Source organism: Dendrobates tinctorius, unplaced genomic scaffold, assembly GCF_039654945.1.
Source record: "Dendrobates tinctorius isolate UK_male_01 unplaced genomic scaffold, ASM3965494v1 ptg000007l, whole genome shotgun sequence".
Taxonomy (NCBI): domain Eukaryota; kingdom Metazoa; phylum Chordata; class Amphibia; order Anura; family Dendrobatidae; genus Dendrobates; species Dendrobates tinctorius.
In genome coordinates, this window is record NW_027361675.1 from 3,891,165 (window position 1) to 3,909,756 (window position 18,592).

The window sequence follows — 18,592 nt, forward strand, 5'->3', positions numbered from 1 at the left end:
CTAACCATGGGTGGAGAAAAAGTTTTGGTGTTATGATTCATATTCTCTGAAAAAAAGGCCAAGAAAGCAAAAATTCTGCCAGGGTATGTAAACTTTTGGGCACAACTGTACACATATCTTTATGTACACTATGTATACTTCCTCCTTTGGCAATACAGACTGGACATATCTTTTTTCCATCTTCACACTTAAGATGTGATGCTGCATAGTCTTGGTGTGATGTAATCATAGAAATTGTTTTATAGAACTAAGATATTGCATTCACACTTGCCAACATTAGAATTATTTCCCGATATAAACAATTATGGACTCCTTTGAAATGGAAAAAAATTGGTGAAAAAATAATTTTTTATTTATGTTAAAGGTCATCTTATGTTAATAAGAGTCCATTTTTTATTATGCAATCTTCATTTTTAAATGCCTTCTGTTTGGAACCTGATCTAAGTTTAAGACTTTTCTCTAGTGGTAGCGTTTCTCCTGGAAGAATAGGCTGGATGTGAGCTCTGTGTATATCTATGGTACTGCCACATTTATTTATTCATTTTTACTCGCTTATATAGCGAGAGTGTATCTAGATAGGAGGATGAAGTGGAGGGAGGAGCTCTGCCTCTAGCTCCTCCCTCCTCCATAAAATCCTATCAGTAGTAACTGCCATCTTCTATCTCATTGAGTACAGACTTTACCTCAGAATTGAGAATTTTGATAATGACTGATCATTTCTGGCTGAGAAAGAAGCAGAGCTCTAATATACATTACAAAGTTGCTTATTTGATTTATGAGATAAAAATTAAAGCAACGGTTACACTTTAAAAGACTTACAGATTAGGGATGAGCGAACCCGACAAAGGTCTGTGTTCATACTGGACAGTTAGTTTCTGGTGCTCAATTCTGAGCACAGACTTCTCCTGGGAGTCCATTTTAATGTTCAGAGTTCCAGGGGAAGAGAGAGATCTATGGTTGCAACTAGGGATGAGCGAGTATACTCGTTAGGATTCGGTACTCGGCGAGTAATGCGGTACTCGCGGTACTCGAATACTGGAGAGTATTTCACTACTCGCCTTGCAATATTCGGCACAGCCCGCACAGTCCCCGCACAGCCCAGCACAGTCCCGCACAGCCTGGCACAGTCCCCGCACAGCCTGGCACAGTCCCCGCACAGCCTGGCACAGTCCCACACAGGCCTGCATAGTCCCCGCACAGCCCAGCACAGTCCCGCACAGCCTGGCACAGTCCCCGCACAGTCCCGCACAGCCTGGCACAGTCCCCGCACAGCCTGGCACAGTCCCACACAGGCCTGCATAGTCCCCGCACAGCCCAGCACAGTCCCGCACAGGTCAGCACAGTCCCACACAGCCCGGCACAGTCTTCGCACAGTCCCCGCCCAGCCCAGCACACACACACAGCCCATTACTCGCATTTCCCATTACTCGCATACAGTCCAGTACAGTCCCACACAGGCCTGCATAGTCCCCGCACACACCAGCACAGTCCCGCACAGGTCAGCACAGTCCCACACAGCCCGGCATAGTCCCCGCACAGTACCTGTAAAGCCCAGCACAGTCCCGCACAGCCCGGCATAGTCCCTGCACAGTACCTGCACAGCCCAGCCCAGTCTTGCACGGCCCAGCACAGTCTTCTCACAGACCAGCACAGCCCGGCACAGTCTTCTCACAGGCCAGCACAGTCCCGCACAGCCCGGCACAGTCTTCACACAGGCCAGCACAGTCCCGCACAGCCCGACACAGTCTTCTCACAGGCCAGCACAGTCCCGCACAGCCCGACACAGTCTACTCACAGGCCAGCACAGTCCCGCACAGCTTGGCACAATCTTCACACAGGCCAGCACAGTCCCGCACAGCCTGGCACAGTCTTCGCACAGTCCCCGCCCAGCCCAGCACACACACACAGCCCATTACTCGCATTTCCCATAGACTGACATTGGACTCGCTACTCGTTACGAGTACCCGAGTATTAGGAGGTACTCGTAACGAGTACAGCAAGTCTGAATACTTCACTACTCGCTCATCCCTGGTTATAACTACTAACAATTAACTAACTAATAGTGATGAGCGATTATATTCGTTGCTTCGGTTTCCCCAAGCATGCTCGAGTGTCCACCAAGTATTTTGGCGTGCTAGGAGATTTTGATTCTGTCACCGTCGCTGCATGATTTGCGGCTGCTGGACAGCCTGAATGCATGTGAGGACTGCCTGTTTGCTAGGAATTCCACACATGTATTCAGGCTATCTAGCAGCCGCAAATCATGCAGCTGTGTCAACAAAAACTAAATCTCTGAGCACGCTCGTTAAACCCAAGCAACGAGTATACTCGCTCATCACTACTAACTAACTAACTGACTGTCACTATATGAGCAATTGTATCCATGGATACCTAAGCTATCGGAATGCCCTCCACAAGGGGTAGGCATCATAGTAAATCAGAAGAACTATACTACATTATAACTGGAGGTATTTGCTAATATTATTATTATTACACCAACTGCATATTCGGATAGGATCCTGGAGATGGGAATACCTCTTTAAGGACACTGCTGTAGCAAAATGGAAGAACATTTTTAATGAAGATTATTTGCTTAACTTTGCATTTAGAAAGCAAAGGAACAATGAATGAAACAAAAGAAAGAAGTAATCATCTCACCAAGGAAGTTTAAATGGAAATTAAATCCATTATTTGTACCAAATTGTTATATATCAAGCTTCATGCATACAGAATGACACGCCTTTGCTGTACTTACTACAGGTTTAACCCCTTAGTGACAGAGCCAAATTTTTGAAATCTGACCAGTGTCCTTTTATATGGCAATAACTCTGGAACGGACGATATGTTTTGTGTTTATTTATAAAAAAAAAATCAGAAATTTGACAAAAAAGTAAAAAAAATAGCAATTTTCAAACTTTGAATGATTATCCCTTTAATCCAGATAGTCATACCCCATAAAAACATTAATAAATAACATTTCCCACATGTCTGCTTTAATTTAGCACCATTTGTAAAATGTTATTTTATTTTGTTAGCAATTTAGTAGGTTTAAATTGTAGCAGCAATTTTTCCTTTTTTCCAAGGAAATTTACAAAATTAATTATTTTAGGGACCTATCCAGGTTTGAAGTGACTTTGGGGGTCCCCTATATTGGAAACCCCTCAAAAGTGATACCATTTTAAAAACAGCACCCCTTAACATACTTAAAACTTCCGTCAGATAGTTTATTAACCCTTCAAGTGATTTTCAGGAATTAATGCAAAGTGGCATAACGGGAATGAAAAAGTTTAGTTTTATCACCTAAATGTCGCCAACTTCTGAACTGACCGCTATAGCCGGGAGACTCTAAGGCCGCTATTTGGCCATGAATTGCCATGGAAAAACATCAGAACCACACAATCATGATCTCAGGGTGGCGATGGGGATAAAGAGGAAGCCTCCAAACTCTGTTATCCATCTATATGATGTAGTCACTATTTACAGCAGCATCTAAAGGGTTAAACAGTTATGGACGGTGCCAACACTGATTGTGGCTAATGCAGCAAGTTGTCAGCTATTGTGTACAGTTGACAGCTATTGGATTGTCACCTGTATGGGGATGCTAGCTTCTTATATCTCAGGTCAGTAGAAAGAAGTATTGGCTGTCATTACGGGGTTAATGTTAGGTAGAAAAAGGCATGATCAAAAAGCACACAAATAAATATTATTGTATATAAATAGACACCCCCTAAATAGATATTATTGTATATTTTACAACAGATTTCACCCTTCTCATACCCTCGCTGTTAAGGTTTACGAGCATTGTGACTTAGAATAGAAAAAGCCTTCGGGATATGAGGTTATATTTAGCAGGATTATATCTGTCGGTGTTCACACCGTGTGTGCTATCCAGATTATTTCTTTATGGAAGATGCACATTTCCAGTGCAATAATTGTGGAATGTGATGATTTCTACAAATATGTATCATTATAATTCGCTAGACTGTGCAATGACAGTGCCTGCCTAAGGCCATATAATTATCACCTGCCTTAGCCTCTGCATATTAGCTTTATTTATGTGTTCTAGTCGACTGAAAGAAACAGAACAAAATCTTTAAAGTGATGCATAGCTAGTGTTCAAAATGACTCAAAGACCAATCTGCTTTCATTTCTAGGCTCGCTCCATTCAAAAAGCATGAAAGTTGTACCAAGGGAGATACAACTTGAGCTAAAAAAAAAAGACAAATCACCATATAATACTCACTTGGGTCTCCCAGATTTATACTGCTGCCGGGCTTTTGCTCCATTGTTCTAGATCTCTGAGTTTATCAAAGGCACAAATCTAGTAAAATAATTTTTCTGCGTGGAAGCAGGGCTGGTGCATAAACAGAGACTGGTGTTCATTGTAGTGTAGTAGATTGTTAGCACTTCTACTGGTGGTAATACACATTAGGAGAAAGTTGGCTGACCTCACCGGAAAGACCAGCTCTGCCAAGGTTGGGCAAGTTAGATTTCAACAAGTCTCATCCATTTGTTCTCAAGAGGATAAATTGCCACCAGAGGTGTCTGGCAGTGACTTATTTTCCGTCTCTAATGGAGAACACAGATATGCTCATCCAAGCTGAATGTGCATACGTGTGTGGGTCGAGAGGAAAAGCTGTTGACTAAGTGAGCAGTTAAAAATTGAAGAGCACAAATTTTCATCCAATTATGTGAAGGAAAAGCGTTTTTATAGTAGGAGATAGCACAAGTAAGTTTTTTTAAAATGCACAGTTGACATATTACAGAGCAGGAAGCCCTTCCTGCACCACAATAGCTAAATTAACCACCAGCCCGGCAGCTGATGTCGGTGCACATGTCGCTGGCATAAGACGTCACTGCCAGACGCCGATGTGTTTGCGAGAACTAGAACTACTACCTCAGGAGAAGAAATATGATATGATTGGAATCACTGAAACTTGGTGGGACAATACATATGATTGGAATACAAGGCTAGAAGGATACAACTTATTTGCAAGAAACAGACTTGGTAAACGAGGAGGGGGTGTCGCATTGTATGTTAGAAATGCGTATATCTGCACAGAGATTGAAGCTTCAGAGACTGGGAGTTCTGTGGAAACTGTTTGGGTAAGAATACAAGGACAGAACAATGGAAAGGACACCATTGTAGGCATTTACTACAGGCCGTCTGAGATTTCAACTATCCAGACATTTGTTGGGAATCTCTCTCAGGCAAAAGTAACAGGTCAAGGAAATTCTTATCCTCTATTGCTGACAACTTTATCTTCCAAAAGGTTGGGGAGAAAATAAGGGGATCTGCTACCTTGGATCTAATCCTTATAAACAGGGAGGAAATGGTTGAGGAGGTAAGAGTGGCTGGGACCCTAGGAGGTAGCGACCATGCTATTTTAGAATTTTGGATAACTAGAGGAGGAAGTCCTGTGATTCAGATGTCAAGGTTAGATTTCAGAAAGACAGATTTTAAGGGACTCAGAAAGAGAATTGGAGGGATCCTTAAGGACAAAAATGTTCAGGAAGGAAAGGAAATCTTGAAAAATGAGATTCTCAAAGCACAGTCATTAACAATTCTGAAAAGAGGGACATAGGAAGCATTTAAGGATACCAGGATGGATGAACACATAACTTAAACAAATGCTAAAGAGGAAGAAAGAAATGTTTATCAAATGAAAAGAGGGAGGCATATATAAAGAAGAATATAATGCTGTCTGCAGAACCTGCAGGGCTCAAATCAGATTAGCTGACACTATATACAGAGCCCCTGTGTGCAATGTGACTAGTGATCACTGTATTACCTGTACACTGACACTATATACAAAGCTCCTCTGTATAATGTCACTGGTGATCCCTGTATTACCTGTACACTGACATTATATACAGAGCTCATGTGTATAATGTCACTGGTCATCACTGTATTACCTGTACACTGACAATATATACAAAGCTCCTGTGTATAATGTCACTGTTGATCATTCTATTACCTGTACACTGACACTATATACAGAGCTCCTGTGTATAATGACACTAGTGATCACTGTATTACCTGTACACTGACACTACAGATCTCCTGTGTATAATATCACCTGTGATCCCTGTATTACCTGTACACTGACACTATATACAGAGCTCCTGTGTATGATGTCACTGGTGAACACTGTATTACCTGTACACTATATACAGCGTTCATGTGTATAATATCACTGGTGATCCCTGTATTACCTGTACACTGACATTATATACAGATCTCCTGTGTATAATGTCACTGTTGATCACTGTATTACCTGTTCACTATACACTGTATACAGAGCTACTGTGTATAATGTCACTGATGATCACTGTTTTACCTGTACACTGACACTATATACAGAGCTCCTGTGTTGAATGTCACTGATGATCGCTGTTTTACCTGTACACGATATACAGCGTTCATGTGTATAATGTCACTGGTGATCCCTGTATTACCTGTACACTGACATCATATGCAGAGCTCCTGTGTATAATGTCACTGGTCATCACTGTATTACCTGTACACTGACACTATATACAAAGATACTGTGTATAATGTCACTGGTGTGCACTGTACACTGACACTACATACAGAGCTCCTGTGTATAATGTCACTGGTGATCACTGTATTACCTGTACTGACACTATATACAAAGCTCCTTTGTATAATGTCTGTAGTGAATTCTCTTTCTGGGCTCCCTCTGGTGGTTACTGAAGGTAGTGGAGCTGGTCAGATTGACAGAGATGTTGCGAATTCTCTTTCTGGGCTCCCTCCGGTGGTTACTGGAGGTAGTGGAGCTGGTCAGATTGACAGAGGCTTGCCACCTGATAATGATGACGACGATTGGAGATCTGGGGTTTCTGACTGTAGTATTTGAGACAGCTGACTCCCTTCAATCCCTGCTGGTCATTTTCTTCCTGTGCCTTCTGAGGTTTGATGTCCCCTGCTCTGTTCCTGTATGGTTCAGCTAAGTGGTTCACTTACTAATCTTTTTGCATTTGATCTGGTTTTGTCTATCTCTGCTTTGTGCGGGTCAGCTTGCTCCTGCTGGGGCTGTGCTGGATCACCACCCATATGTTACTGCTTGTGTCAGTTTGTTCTGTCCCCTGTTATATTGGTCTCTTTTTGCTTTGCTTTCAGTATATACTAGAGTGCTGATATAGTGGGGGCGAAGTCGTGTGACTTCAGTGTTTTTTTGTGCATCAGACGTGTTGGTTTTTTCAGGGTTTTTTGCATGATTGCAGACAGTGTCTTTCCATTCCTGTCCTGTCTAGTCAGTTTGGGCCCCATCATTTGCTCAGTCTATTTTTCTGCCTGCGTTTGTGTTTTCAACTTCTCTCACCGACAATATATGTTTGGGGGCTATCTATTCCTTTGGGGTCTGCTCCGGGGCAGTTTAGATTTCACCTTTCTTGCTTTAGGCTGAGTTAGCTCTCCGGCTGTGCCGAGGCATCTAGGACATCGTAGGTACGCTTCACGGCTACTGCTAGTTGTGTGGATAGGATCAGGGGTCTGCAATTCGCTTAGTTACCAACCTCTCTGGTTTTCTGGTGGCTTTGCCTGGTCCGGCTATCCTACTCAGTGACCCATTCATAACTAATGTCACTGGTGATCACTGAATGACTTATATGCTATATAGAAATCTCCTGTGTATAATGGCACTGATGGTAATATTAGTGCTATTAGTATTGAGTTTTTTTTTATTAATAATCACTATTGTAGTATTCGGTCACTATCTGGTCTGGTCATGGTGTGGCGATATTTGTCAATTGTATGTGGTATTATTCGGTCACTATGTGGTGGTAATATGTGGTCTGGTCATGGTGTGGTAGTAATTGTTCCTTATATGTGGTATTATTTGATCATTATGTGGTGGAAATATGATTATGATCTGTTTAGGATGTGGTGATATTTCGCACATATATGGCCTGGGACTCCTGAGCCCAGAGATTAGGTGCAGCAGTCAGTTGACGTGCCAGATGGATGGGTGCTTGTCCTTTCCAATCTTTGCAGGTTCCTTTAGCAGTAATTTTAAAAGACTTGTAGAAAATCCTTTAACATCATTCACCATAGTTAGAAGTGACTTACAACGTGCTCTGGACAGAAGGCAATGAGACTGTACATGAAGATACATGAAAAGCAGGAAGGGCAAAGCACATTTATTTTAGCTCCTTTTACAGTGGTGGAACGGGGACAGGTGAATATTGAGTGCTCCCCATCCTCCCAGTCACACTCACCCCCTCCTTGCGCACGGTCTCTGCAGCCCTTGTTTGTTCCATAGTCTCGGCGGCAGCTCTTCAAGGTTTCAGTGGTCATGTGGTACCGCTCATTAGAGTCATGAATATGCGCATGTTCATGACTTTAATGAGTGGTACCACGTGACCGATGAACGCAAGAATAGCTGGGGCGCCGAGACCATGGAACAAGCAGGGGGGCTGCAGAGACAGTGCCAGGAGGGGGTGAGTATGATCACTGACACCAGCACTCCCCCTCCCCCGCCAACCTCGGTATATGACTTGTGTATAAGCCGAGAGGGGGACTTTTAGCCCAAAAAAAAGGGCTGAAAATCTAGGCTTATACACGAGTATATACGGTACTTTTCTGTACTTTCTTCAACTATTCTCTGCCATGGCATGAAGAATCTCTAATGCTCTTCACTAGAGTTGAGCGACTTTGATCGGATCGGGTTTCGTGAAACCCAAATGAAACAAAATTTGAGTCAGCTGAAACTGGTCCGACTAGGGCAAAAAAAGTCGGAGTTTCGTCCGAAACCCGACCCCAATGGAAAATAAAAGTCAGCATTTAGCGGATTACATTCATCCACTCAATGCCAACTTTTATTCCCCATTGACTTGCATTGGGGTCGGGTTTCAGACAAAACTCCTACATTTTGGTATTACAGTACGTATGGAAAGTATTCAGACCCAACTACCTTATTGGCAACTTCTATACACTCCTTTCCTGGTTATTTAAGTGACCGCATGCTGCACCAATCCAGGGCTATATAGGAGCTATAGGGTACAGCTGTCGTTGAGCGGGGATGCCAATCTTGATTATGTTATTGTGCCAACCTCCGCTGTTAGGCAGTTTGATATCAGGACCCCTTTGTAGGGTTATAGTAGGTGACACGGTTGTTTATGTGTTTGTGTGTTTGTTTTTGTCTTTAATCAAGGCTTAAATAAAAATTTAGTTTTATATCTCAATGAATTGTTGTAAGGCTCCTTTGCAATATAATTGAATTTTTAACCTTACTGGTTTCTATATACATTTATATAAATGGCTGCAATGAAACAAAGAGTGAAAAATTTAAAGGGGTCTGAATACTTTCCGTACCCACTGTATTACTTAATTGCTTAATTCATAAAATTGGTGTGGTCATGTCAATTTTGTACTGTACCTTGTGGCACTTCTATACCCAAGGCCGCATGTGCCATGAAGCAAGATCATTATCTCATCTCATAGACTGTTTTGAAGTATCTCTCAGGTGGTGACAACTCAGCAATGTCTCCATGATGCATAGCACAGTTGTCCTGCTCCTGAAAGCAGGACACTGTTAACAGTCGGTCATTCTCTCTCAACCGACATTTTGAGGGGGGAGCTGTGTCTAGGTGTGTCTTAGACAGGACACTGTTGTAATCCAGGACCTTGGTCAGGGGCACCAGCATCTATCTATGCTCTGTAGATACATTCACATACAGTTAATTAAATTCTTTATTTTTTTTGACACATAGACTTCACCAGGATTCAAAATCACAACCTCTTGCTTAGCAAGCCTTAGCTTTAGCACTGAACCAAGTGCTACTCTGCTAAGAATAAGATAATTTTCTTTGCCTATCTAAATGGTATTTTTCTTCTTTACTAGCACACTGTACCAGTACATTAACATACATCTCTATATACCTGTAAGTTATGGCTGGAATAAAAGTCAGATTTTTTTTCTCTATAAAATTACTAAAAAATAACAAAAATAATAAATCACATTTTTGAAAAATAAGCATCACAAATCAGTAAATAACACAGACATAGTTATAACAGTATAACAAAAAGATTATTTACAGTGATGGGTAAATGAAGTAAAAAATGGCATAACTGTTTTTTCTCTCCATTCAGCCATAAAAAAGCAAGTGCATATTTCACAAATTGTGCATGACTGTGATGCAGCAACTGAGACTGAATAGGTAAAATGCCTGTGATTGACAATATAAAAGTTATTGAGTGTTGCTGTCAGTGTGTGTGGCACAGTAGCAGGCAGCAGTGCTCTGAATCTTGTTGGGAGAGGGTGGTTATTTCTGAGAATAAATTATATTATATGTCCCTATAAAAGTGGTATATAATTAGATATGATTAATAATTCATTTATTACACTATTAAAGGAAATCTTTCAGGAGGTTTATGCTATATAATCTTACAGCGGCATAAGGTAGGAACAGAGACCCTGATTCCAGCGATGCATCACTTAGTTTAATAATAGGTGCAATAGTTATGATAAAATTATACTTTGCTGTAGATTTAGCAGAGGTGACATGTTGAGCTGTGTACAACCCCTTCCCACACAACTTACTGTGCACCATGTACTGTATAGTCACAGAAAGCTGCCTGGAGCATGGTTAGACTAGGAGGCACGAGTGTGTCACATCAACCTAGGAGATCTGGGTGTAGAAGATTTCTACATATTTTGAATAGCAGATCTTCCATTTAGCCTGTGTTTTTGTATCCCAAATTAAATTACTTTGGTTTCCTTTGGTGCTGAAGAGCTTAACGACCCTTTCTATGCTGGTCAGAAACATGCAGCTCCATTTCAGCTGTTTCTGATATGGTCATTACCTCTTCATGTAAAAAATGGCCAGACCCTCTCTGTCTTGCCAGTGAAACTTCTGCTTCCTTGCTCTTAGGAGGCGCTGTGCTGAATAAGAGTTTGTTGCTGCTTTTGGAGATTCATCTTCCTTTGCTGTGTGCTTAAGCTAAGTGTTTGGAGACAAGTTGTTGTGTAGAGGTGTTCTGTAGCACATGTGTGTTTATCTCCTGGTCCTTGTTCCTATCCTCCCCCTATTGTTGGTTGGTGCTATTGTGTTTTAGAGGTTTTCTGTTATCCTTGTTTTGTTTTTTGTGTTTTGTGTCTTCGTCACATTACATTTGTGTTCCAGGCTCCATGGAGTGGGGGAGGAGACAGAACAGGGATTAACAGAAGCATTTTCAGGTCCTAGACTCAGGCTTCTCTACCATCAAGAGTACCTCCCGGGACAGGAATAGTTAGTGTCCCAGTTTCAGGGACAGTTTGAAACCCCCTTCCCCTACCTAAGACTGTCACAGCATGACAGCAAGATGAAGCTTGTCCTGTAGAAATAATTCTATAGATATGGCAAAACACAACCCAGTAAATGACACATTCCTAGAATCAGGCACTCTTCCACTACATCATGCTGCTCTCATATTACATAGCAAAAACTTGTAGTTAGATTCTCTTTAAGTATTGTATAAATTTATTAAAATAATCATTTATGACATAATTGGAAAATGGGTGATAATTGCAAGGTAAAATGTGATTGTAAACTGGGAGGGGGGTGTGATTCATTAAAATAATAACATGGGTAGGTGATGGATGATTACTGCAATGCTTTGCTTACATCAGTATTTCAATATTGTGGTCTAATAGAAAGATATGATGTCTGTAGTGACTAATTATTAGTTCCTACTGAAATCACGTGAACCTCTATGGACATCACATGGACCAATAAAGGTCATATTAGCCCAGAAGTCAACTGTGTGTACAGAAGTAATATTAGCCTCCAATGTCAGCCACTGATATCTACTTTGCAGTGGGTAATTTAAAGTTATTGCCTAGACTAAATGTAATGTTGCCTGGGAGCTTGGATTCATTGTGACCACCTGGATTCAGACGGCACCAAATGTCATTCACAGCACCACTGTGGCTTGGGATTAGATGCGAGAATCAGGTGATTGAACAGTGAGTCTTCATAAAAACATAAAACGATGAGCTTTTCAATTTACTCAAACACTCCAGGTGGCTTTTTTTGGCCTTAAGCCCCCGTCACACACAGCGATCTCGCTAGCGAGATCGCTGCTGAGACACAAGTTTTGTGACGCAACAGCGATCTCACCAGCAAGATTGCTGTGTTTGACACCTGTCAGTGACCGGCCCCCCTGCCGGGTATCGCTGATCGTTGTGGAAAGCCCTGGACATTTTTTTGATCATTGGTCTCCCGCTGGCCAGCAGGCATCACTGCGTGTGGCAGGCGGGAGACCAGCGCGATCAGCAAGCTGGAGCTGGTAACCAAGGTAAACAGCGGGTTTCTAAGCGCCGTGCGGTGCTTAGAAACCCACTGTTTATCTTGGTTACCAGCTCCCTGCACCAGCGCGCTGCTATCTAAGGTACACAGCGACGCGAGCGCTCGTCGTCGCTGGTGCTGATCGCTGGTGAAGCTGCCTGTTTGGCAGCTCACCAGCGATCATGTAGCGACACACCAGCGATCCTGACAAGTTCATATTGTTGTCAGGATTGCTGGTGAGTCGCTATGTGTGACGGGCCCTTAGGCAACAGAACAGCTAGAATAGGCCTGCCTATAACTTAAGTAATGAACTTGGTCTTCTTATATAAAAATAACTGCATTCTTAAAAATTATATAACCATTAACTAATAAAAACCCTTCTTTATAAAGCCTGTATTATTGTATTGTGCTCTTGTCACTTCTTAATATAGGCCACTTGGTATAGTGCCTTTGTGTGTCAATCACCAGGTCTTATTAGTTGGTTCATTAGTTGTTAGAAACCTATTGTACATAAAAACCACTCTATTTTAAAGAGAACATGTCATGTCTTAACCTGCGGATATGGGGCTAATGTGCAGGTTGATAGTGTTACAATGCTGTCAATCCGCCTTACACCGGGATCACACTTGCGAGAAACTCGCACGAGTCTCGCGTCTCAATACCCGACACTGCCGGCGGCACTCAGGACCGGAGTGTGCAGCTGCATGTATTTCTATGCAGCTGAGCACTCCGGTCCGAGTGCCGGTGGCAGTGCCGGGTATTGAGACTCGAGACTTGTGTGAGTTTCTCGCAATTGTGACCCTGACCTTACTGAAACTCTGGCTACGGGGACAAAATGAGCTTTATTCCTCCTGGAAGCCATCGGTTTTTAGCCATAGAGGCGTGCCCAAAGCAGCTACAGTCATCGCGCACAGCATTGTGAGCAGCAGCAGTAAGCACGCCCTGCACTGTAATTGGTAGCTTCCTCGGCAGAGAGAGCTGTCAATGAAAGTGTTGGAACATGCTTACAGCTACCGATCAGTGTATACTGACCTGTGACAATACACACTCCGGACACACCTCTATGATTAAAAGCTGGTGGCTCTCAAGAAGAATAAAGTTCATTTTCTGCCAGGCCGAACTTTCAGTAATGCGGCTGGACAGCATTGCAACACAATCAACCTGCAGATTGACCTACATCTACAGGTTAATAGCATTTGAGGACATGACTAGTGATGAACGAACGTGCTAGGATAAGGCATTGTCCCCGCGGCTGCATGTCTTGCAGCTGTTTATTAGGCAATCCATGTTTGTGTTGTGGCTATCCAACAGCCGCGAGACATGCAGCCACGGGGACTCGAACATATTTTTCGAGGACTCTTTTTTACCAATACAGTGTATTCATCAATGCATTGTCTAGTCATAAAGACCCCTCATGACAGGAAGCAAACTACTGGAAGAGTGGAATAGCATGGTTTTTCAGATGACAAAAGCGCATACTGTATATTACAATTTTATATTTTAGTCAGAACAATTCATGCGATCCTTCTACATACACCTAATATTACATTTATCGTGTCTCTGAATGATCAATCTGCAACAGTCATAAACCGAAAGTGTTCCCTTACCAGAGAGAAGAGCCTTCTGTTCCGGTGACTTCCAGATAGTCGTAGGCATCTTCTAACTGAAAGTCTGTGAAGATCAAGGCAATTGTATCTCCGACCTCTGCAAGGATTGTCCATGTGCAGTCAGCATTGTTATTGTATTCCGAGGGGAAATGGGGACTTGTGATGATTCCACTTTGGCCTCTTAAAGTTCCTCCACACGCATCATCCGCTAGAAACAAGTCATACATGCGACGTGAGGATGACATATACAAAGTAATATGTATAGAACATTTTTATTAAAAAATACACCTGTATTAAATGTGTACATAGGATCTTGAGAAGTTGGGAAGTAATTTAATGAAGTGTACTTGATAAGTAGAGAGATATACTGTAGCGTGATGTGTGCAGATACCAAAGAACAGGAACATTTATCATCCTATTTTTCTCATGATGTAAATGTTTATGGCTGCAATTTTCCCATCACAGTGTAACCATGTAACCTGATGTCTTTAATCAGGATGAGTAATTTCATATGCTAACACTAAATCCCCAGACGTTACAGTGTGAATGCAAGTTGTACGAGTACTTGGATCAGTGTCCTTCATATTCTCATGGGTGAATGTGGGGAAACCGGTGGGGGCTCGTAAATCGCAGTGGGAGACATTTCCTACAAAACATGAGTAAGTCACTGCTCTTGTGCAATCACCTCTTCACTGTAAACTAACCTGACATCGCAGGCCTTTCACCGTGGTAGAGTCCTAACGTGAGCCTTTTGTGATACTTATGTCCTGCTACATATTTATATCCTTAGGAAACAGGGATAGCTAGAGAAAATGACATCCAGTGCAGTACACTTCTTTATTCATAAATGGACTTATAGGTATTCGAAGATTTGGCACAGATGGAAAAAATTCCTAAAATATTTTTTTTTTTCCGGTTGAGTCATTTACTCAGTTGAATGAAAATTAATGAAAATGAAAACTGTCATGGAATCAAGGAATAAGACTAAAACGCTCATCAGAAGAAGGTAACAGCATTGATGTGACCACTGTAGACGGGGGTGAGTATAAGAAAGTCGCAAAGGATCACGATTGTTTCTTACCGGGACAACTAATTCTGGTGACAGGTTCCCTTAAGCTGAACACGCAAGGTTACCTTTTAAAGCTTACAATATAGAAGATAAAGCAAACGCAAAAGCAAAGCTGAGAATGAAATAACCTATGTGCTGATCCTCGAAGAGTGCTGAATCTATGACTATGCTTTGTACAAATACGTTTTGGCAGTAAACAAACCAGCTAGATCAGCGTGAGTATACCATTAAAAATGCATGTGATGACAGGAGGCGCTGAGCGAAACCTATGCCGGACCGGGAAATATACAGTAACATACTGTCATTCCAGATGAAACATTGCTGACTCAAAAATCGCTTAAGCAAAATGACAGGACAGTGTTTTATAAAGCAGCCTGACAAATATACAAGCACGTACTTCTACAGGTGGGAAGAGGGAAATCCCAAGAGGCGCTGTTCTGGGAGCTCGATACGCAGGTTAGCAAAGCATGTCCTTCAAGTATGTAGCCGGTATTGCAGCTGTAGCGGACCTTGTCCCCTACGTTAAATGATGTCCCCTGTTGAAGGCCATTTTGTAGCCGTCCAGGATTTCCACACGTGTGGCTTGGCAAGACTGTAAGCATAAGAAAAACACAAAAAGTCAATAATCTTGACCTAAAGCAATGGTCATGAAGAGACTTTTAATAATTACATAAGCATTGACAGAGAAAATGTCATAGACACATTAGATGGTTGCATACATTTGCATTCACGCTCAAAATCCATAAAGAATATATGTTTATCGACATATGTTATTATTTAACGGGTTGATTTAAAACTATTTTTTTTACTATGGGACTAAACACTAACAGGCAGGTAGTATCTAACTACCTGCATGTTTTACCTGGTGCCGGCACAGAGCGGTCATTGACGGCCTCTGCTGGCGATTCAGTGGCTCCACATCAGCAGAGCAGCTCTTCCTCTTCTGGTTTGCTCTGTTGGCAGGGCGTGACTGCCAACGTCATGCTGGTTGATAACCAGTTCCTTGCAAGTGGGTAGCAGGAAGCCAGCTGTCAATCAGTATGACGTTGGCAGTCACGCCGCATCAACAGAGGAGAGTGGAAGAGAAGCCCACTGCGCCGTCATCGTGAATTGCCAACAGAAATAACCTTTGATAACTCTGTGCCGGAAGAGATCGTTGCCAGACACAACAGCCAGGTAGGTAGTAACTACCTGCCTGTTAGTCCTTAGACCAGTAGTAAAAAAATAAATAACTTCTTTATCTATAGACTTATATATTGTTATATCTGTGCAGAGGCAGACAGACAGAAGAGGATCCTGGTGCAAGAACAGTATACTGTCTCAGCCCTTTGCAGTGCAACATCTACTCGTAATGGACCCCTTTAAGTGTTTCTAACAGAAGCTGCTTGCTGACTTGGACAAGGAAGTGGGCCCCTTATCACTTGGGCCCCTGTGCCGCTGCATAGGTTGCACCAATGGTATGTCTGCTACTGTGTCTGGATATTTCTGCTCTATATATTTTTATTGAAATTGCTAAAACTGTTCCTTGATAGCTACCCAAGAGAAAAAGTAAAACTTATGTCTTCTCCTGAATCTATGTACATGTGTAACCTTCAGCTCCGGAATTACAACACCAAGAAGGAAAAGTTATGAAATTGTGGAAATCACTAGATCGATAGACATGTACAGTGAGGAAAATAAATATTTGATACATTGCCAATTTTGCAAGTTTTCCCACCTACAAACTATGGAGAGGTCTATAATTTTTATTATGGTACACTTCAACTGTGAAAGAGAGAATCTAAGAATATAAACCAGAAAATCACATTGTATGATTTTTACATAATCAATTTGCATATTACTGCATGAAATACAGTATTTGATCACCTACCAACCAGCTGGAATTCTGATTCACACAGACCTGTTAGTTTTTCTTTAAGAAGCCCTCCTACTCTACACTCATTACCTGTATTAATTGCACCTGTTTGAACTCGTTACCTGTATAAAAGACACCTCTCCGCACAATCAATCACACTCCAAACTCTCCACCATGGGCAAAACCAAAGAGCTGTCTAAAGACACCAGGGACAAAATTGTAGACCTGCACAAGGCTGGGATGGGCTTCAGGAAAACAGGCACACAGCTTGGTGAGAAAGCAATTGGCACAATTATGCCTGGGTTTCATATTGCTGGTATTACTGTGAGCATGACCTAAACGTGCTACCATGGACTGCAACGTTTCCAGACTTGTCTTATATCGAGCATATCTGAAACATCATTAGTTGACAGTTGCACGGGGAGCTGCCAGTAGCAGATGATTTGCATGTCCAAGTGCATTTAGCGTGGCAGTAATAACCTTATTGATAATGCCAATGTCAATGAAATGTATTGCCCCTTTTATAAGTTGTGCTGTTTGGTGGCATGCAGTAATATTTGTAAAATAGCAGGTAATAATGATTGTCAATTCTTTTTAAAGGGAATCTGTCAACAGTTTTTTTTAAAGTAATGTGACAGCATGATGAGGTAGGGACAGAGACCCTGATTCCAGCTATGTATCACTTAGTTTACTGGATGCAGCAGATGTGATCTAATCACAGTTTGCTGCAGATCTAGCAGAGCTCAGTTGCTAGCGCCACCCACACCACAAATTTCTGTGCAATCTATAGTGACTGCTCATTAGTGATGGGCGAGCTCCGAGCATCCCGAGCAGTGAGATGTTCAGGCAAGTACCGAATAGTGGCGAGCATGCTCGCTCATCACTACTGTTCATCAGTGTTGGGGCTGTGGTTGGGCTAGGAGGTATGACTCCGGTTGTCCTGTAGTGATAATATACTGCTAATAAATCACTGATTGTACTGAAAACGTAAAACCACAACCTAGTAAGTGACAAATAGCTGGAGCGAAGGTCTTTTCCACTGCATCATGCTACTCTCAAGATTACATAGCAAAATGCTGACAAATTCCCATTACAGAGAACCGTCCAACTTTACTGTGCGTTACCATTCCCCTTTTTAATGGGGGTGTGGGTTTAACCCTAGACAGTCAGCATCGATTGGACACCCCCAATATGTTGCACTCAGTTGTCAATAGGTTCATACATTTTTAGGAATAATAACAGAGGAATGATACAGAAAATACGCTACAAAACATTTTTTTTGCTAAAGCAGACAAGGCAAAAGGATTGGTATCAAATCATGTTTCAAAAATTGAAAAAGATAAAATATTGAAGGACGGATTAGTTCGTTACCGCACCTCAACAGTTGTCAACCTCGACATTACTGCATGAAACAGTTACGACATTAAATATTCAGATAAATGACGATATATTTTGTCTAAGTGTTAAGCAATAGGCTTTTAAGAATAGGTAAAAATTATCTTGCCTGTTAAAGAATTGCTTTTCTCTTCTTCATGAGTGCAAATCATCCCATTATAGAGCATCACGGGGAGAGGTAGATAATATTCCCATTATTTCTTGCTAGTCTGTCAGCAGAATACAGACTGCCATGTGCAGAAGTATGCAAGTTATTTCTGTTGCGCTTTGGCCCAGAAATACCATGGCTAATTAGAAAAACTAACCCTAATGCATAAATGGAACTAATGCTAAGAACTAAAGAGCGCGCAATATTGGAAAAATTCCAAAAGGTCG

General features: G+C 41.9%; 1 protein-coding gene across 1 annotated transcript in view; it reads right to left on the bottom strand.

The window, feature by feature from the left end:
* The window catches only part of CSMD2 (CUB and Sushi multiple domains 2), a 1,542,159-nt gene that overhangs the window by 892,773 nt on the left and 630,794 nt on the right, over positions 1 to 18,592 (bottom strand). The window contains exons 4-5 of the mRNA XM_073571899.1: positions 15,365 to 15,559; positions 13,899 to 14,106 (exon numbers count right to left, since the gene is read on the bottom strand). Coding sequence (XP_073428000.1) covers positions 13,899 to 14,106; positions 15,365 to 15,559 — 403 coding nt within the window. The remainder of the gene's footprint in view (positions 1 to 13,898; positions 14,107 to 15,364; positions 15,560 to 18,592) is intronic.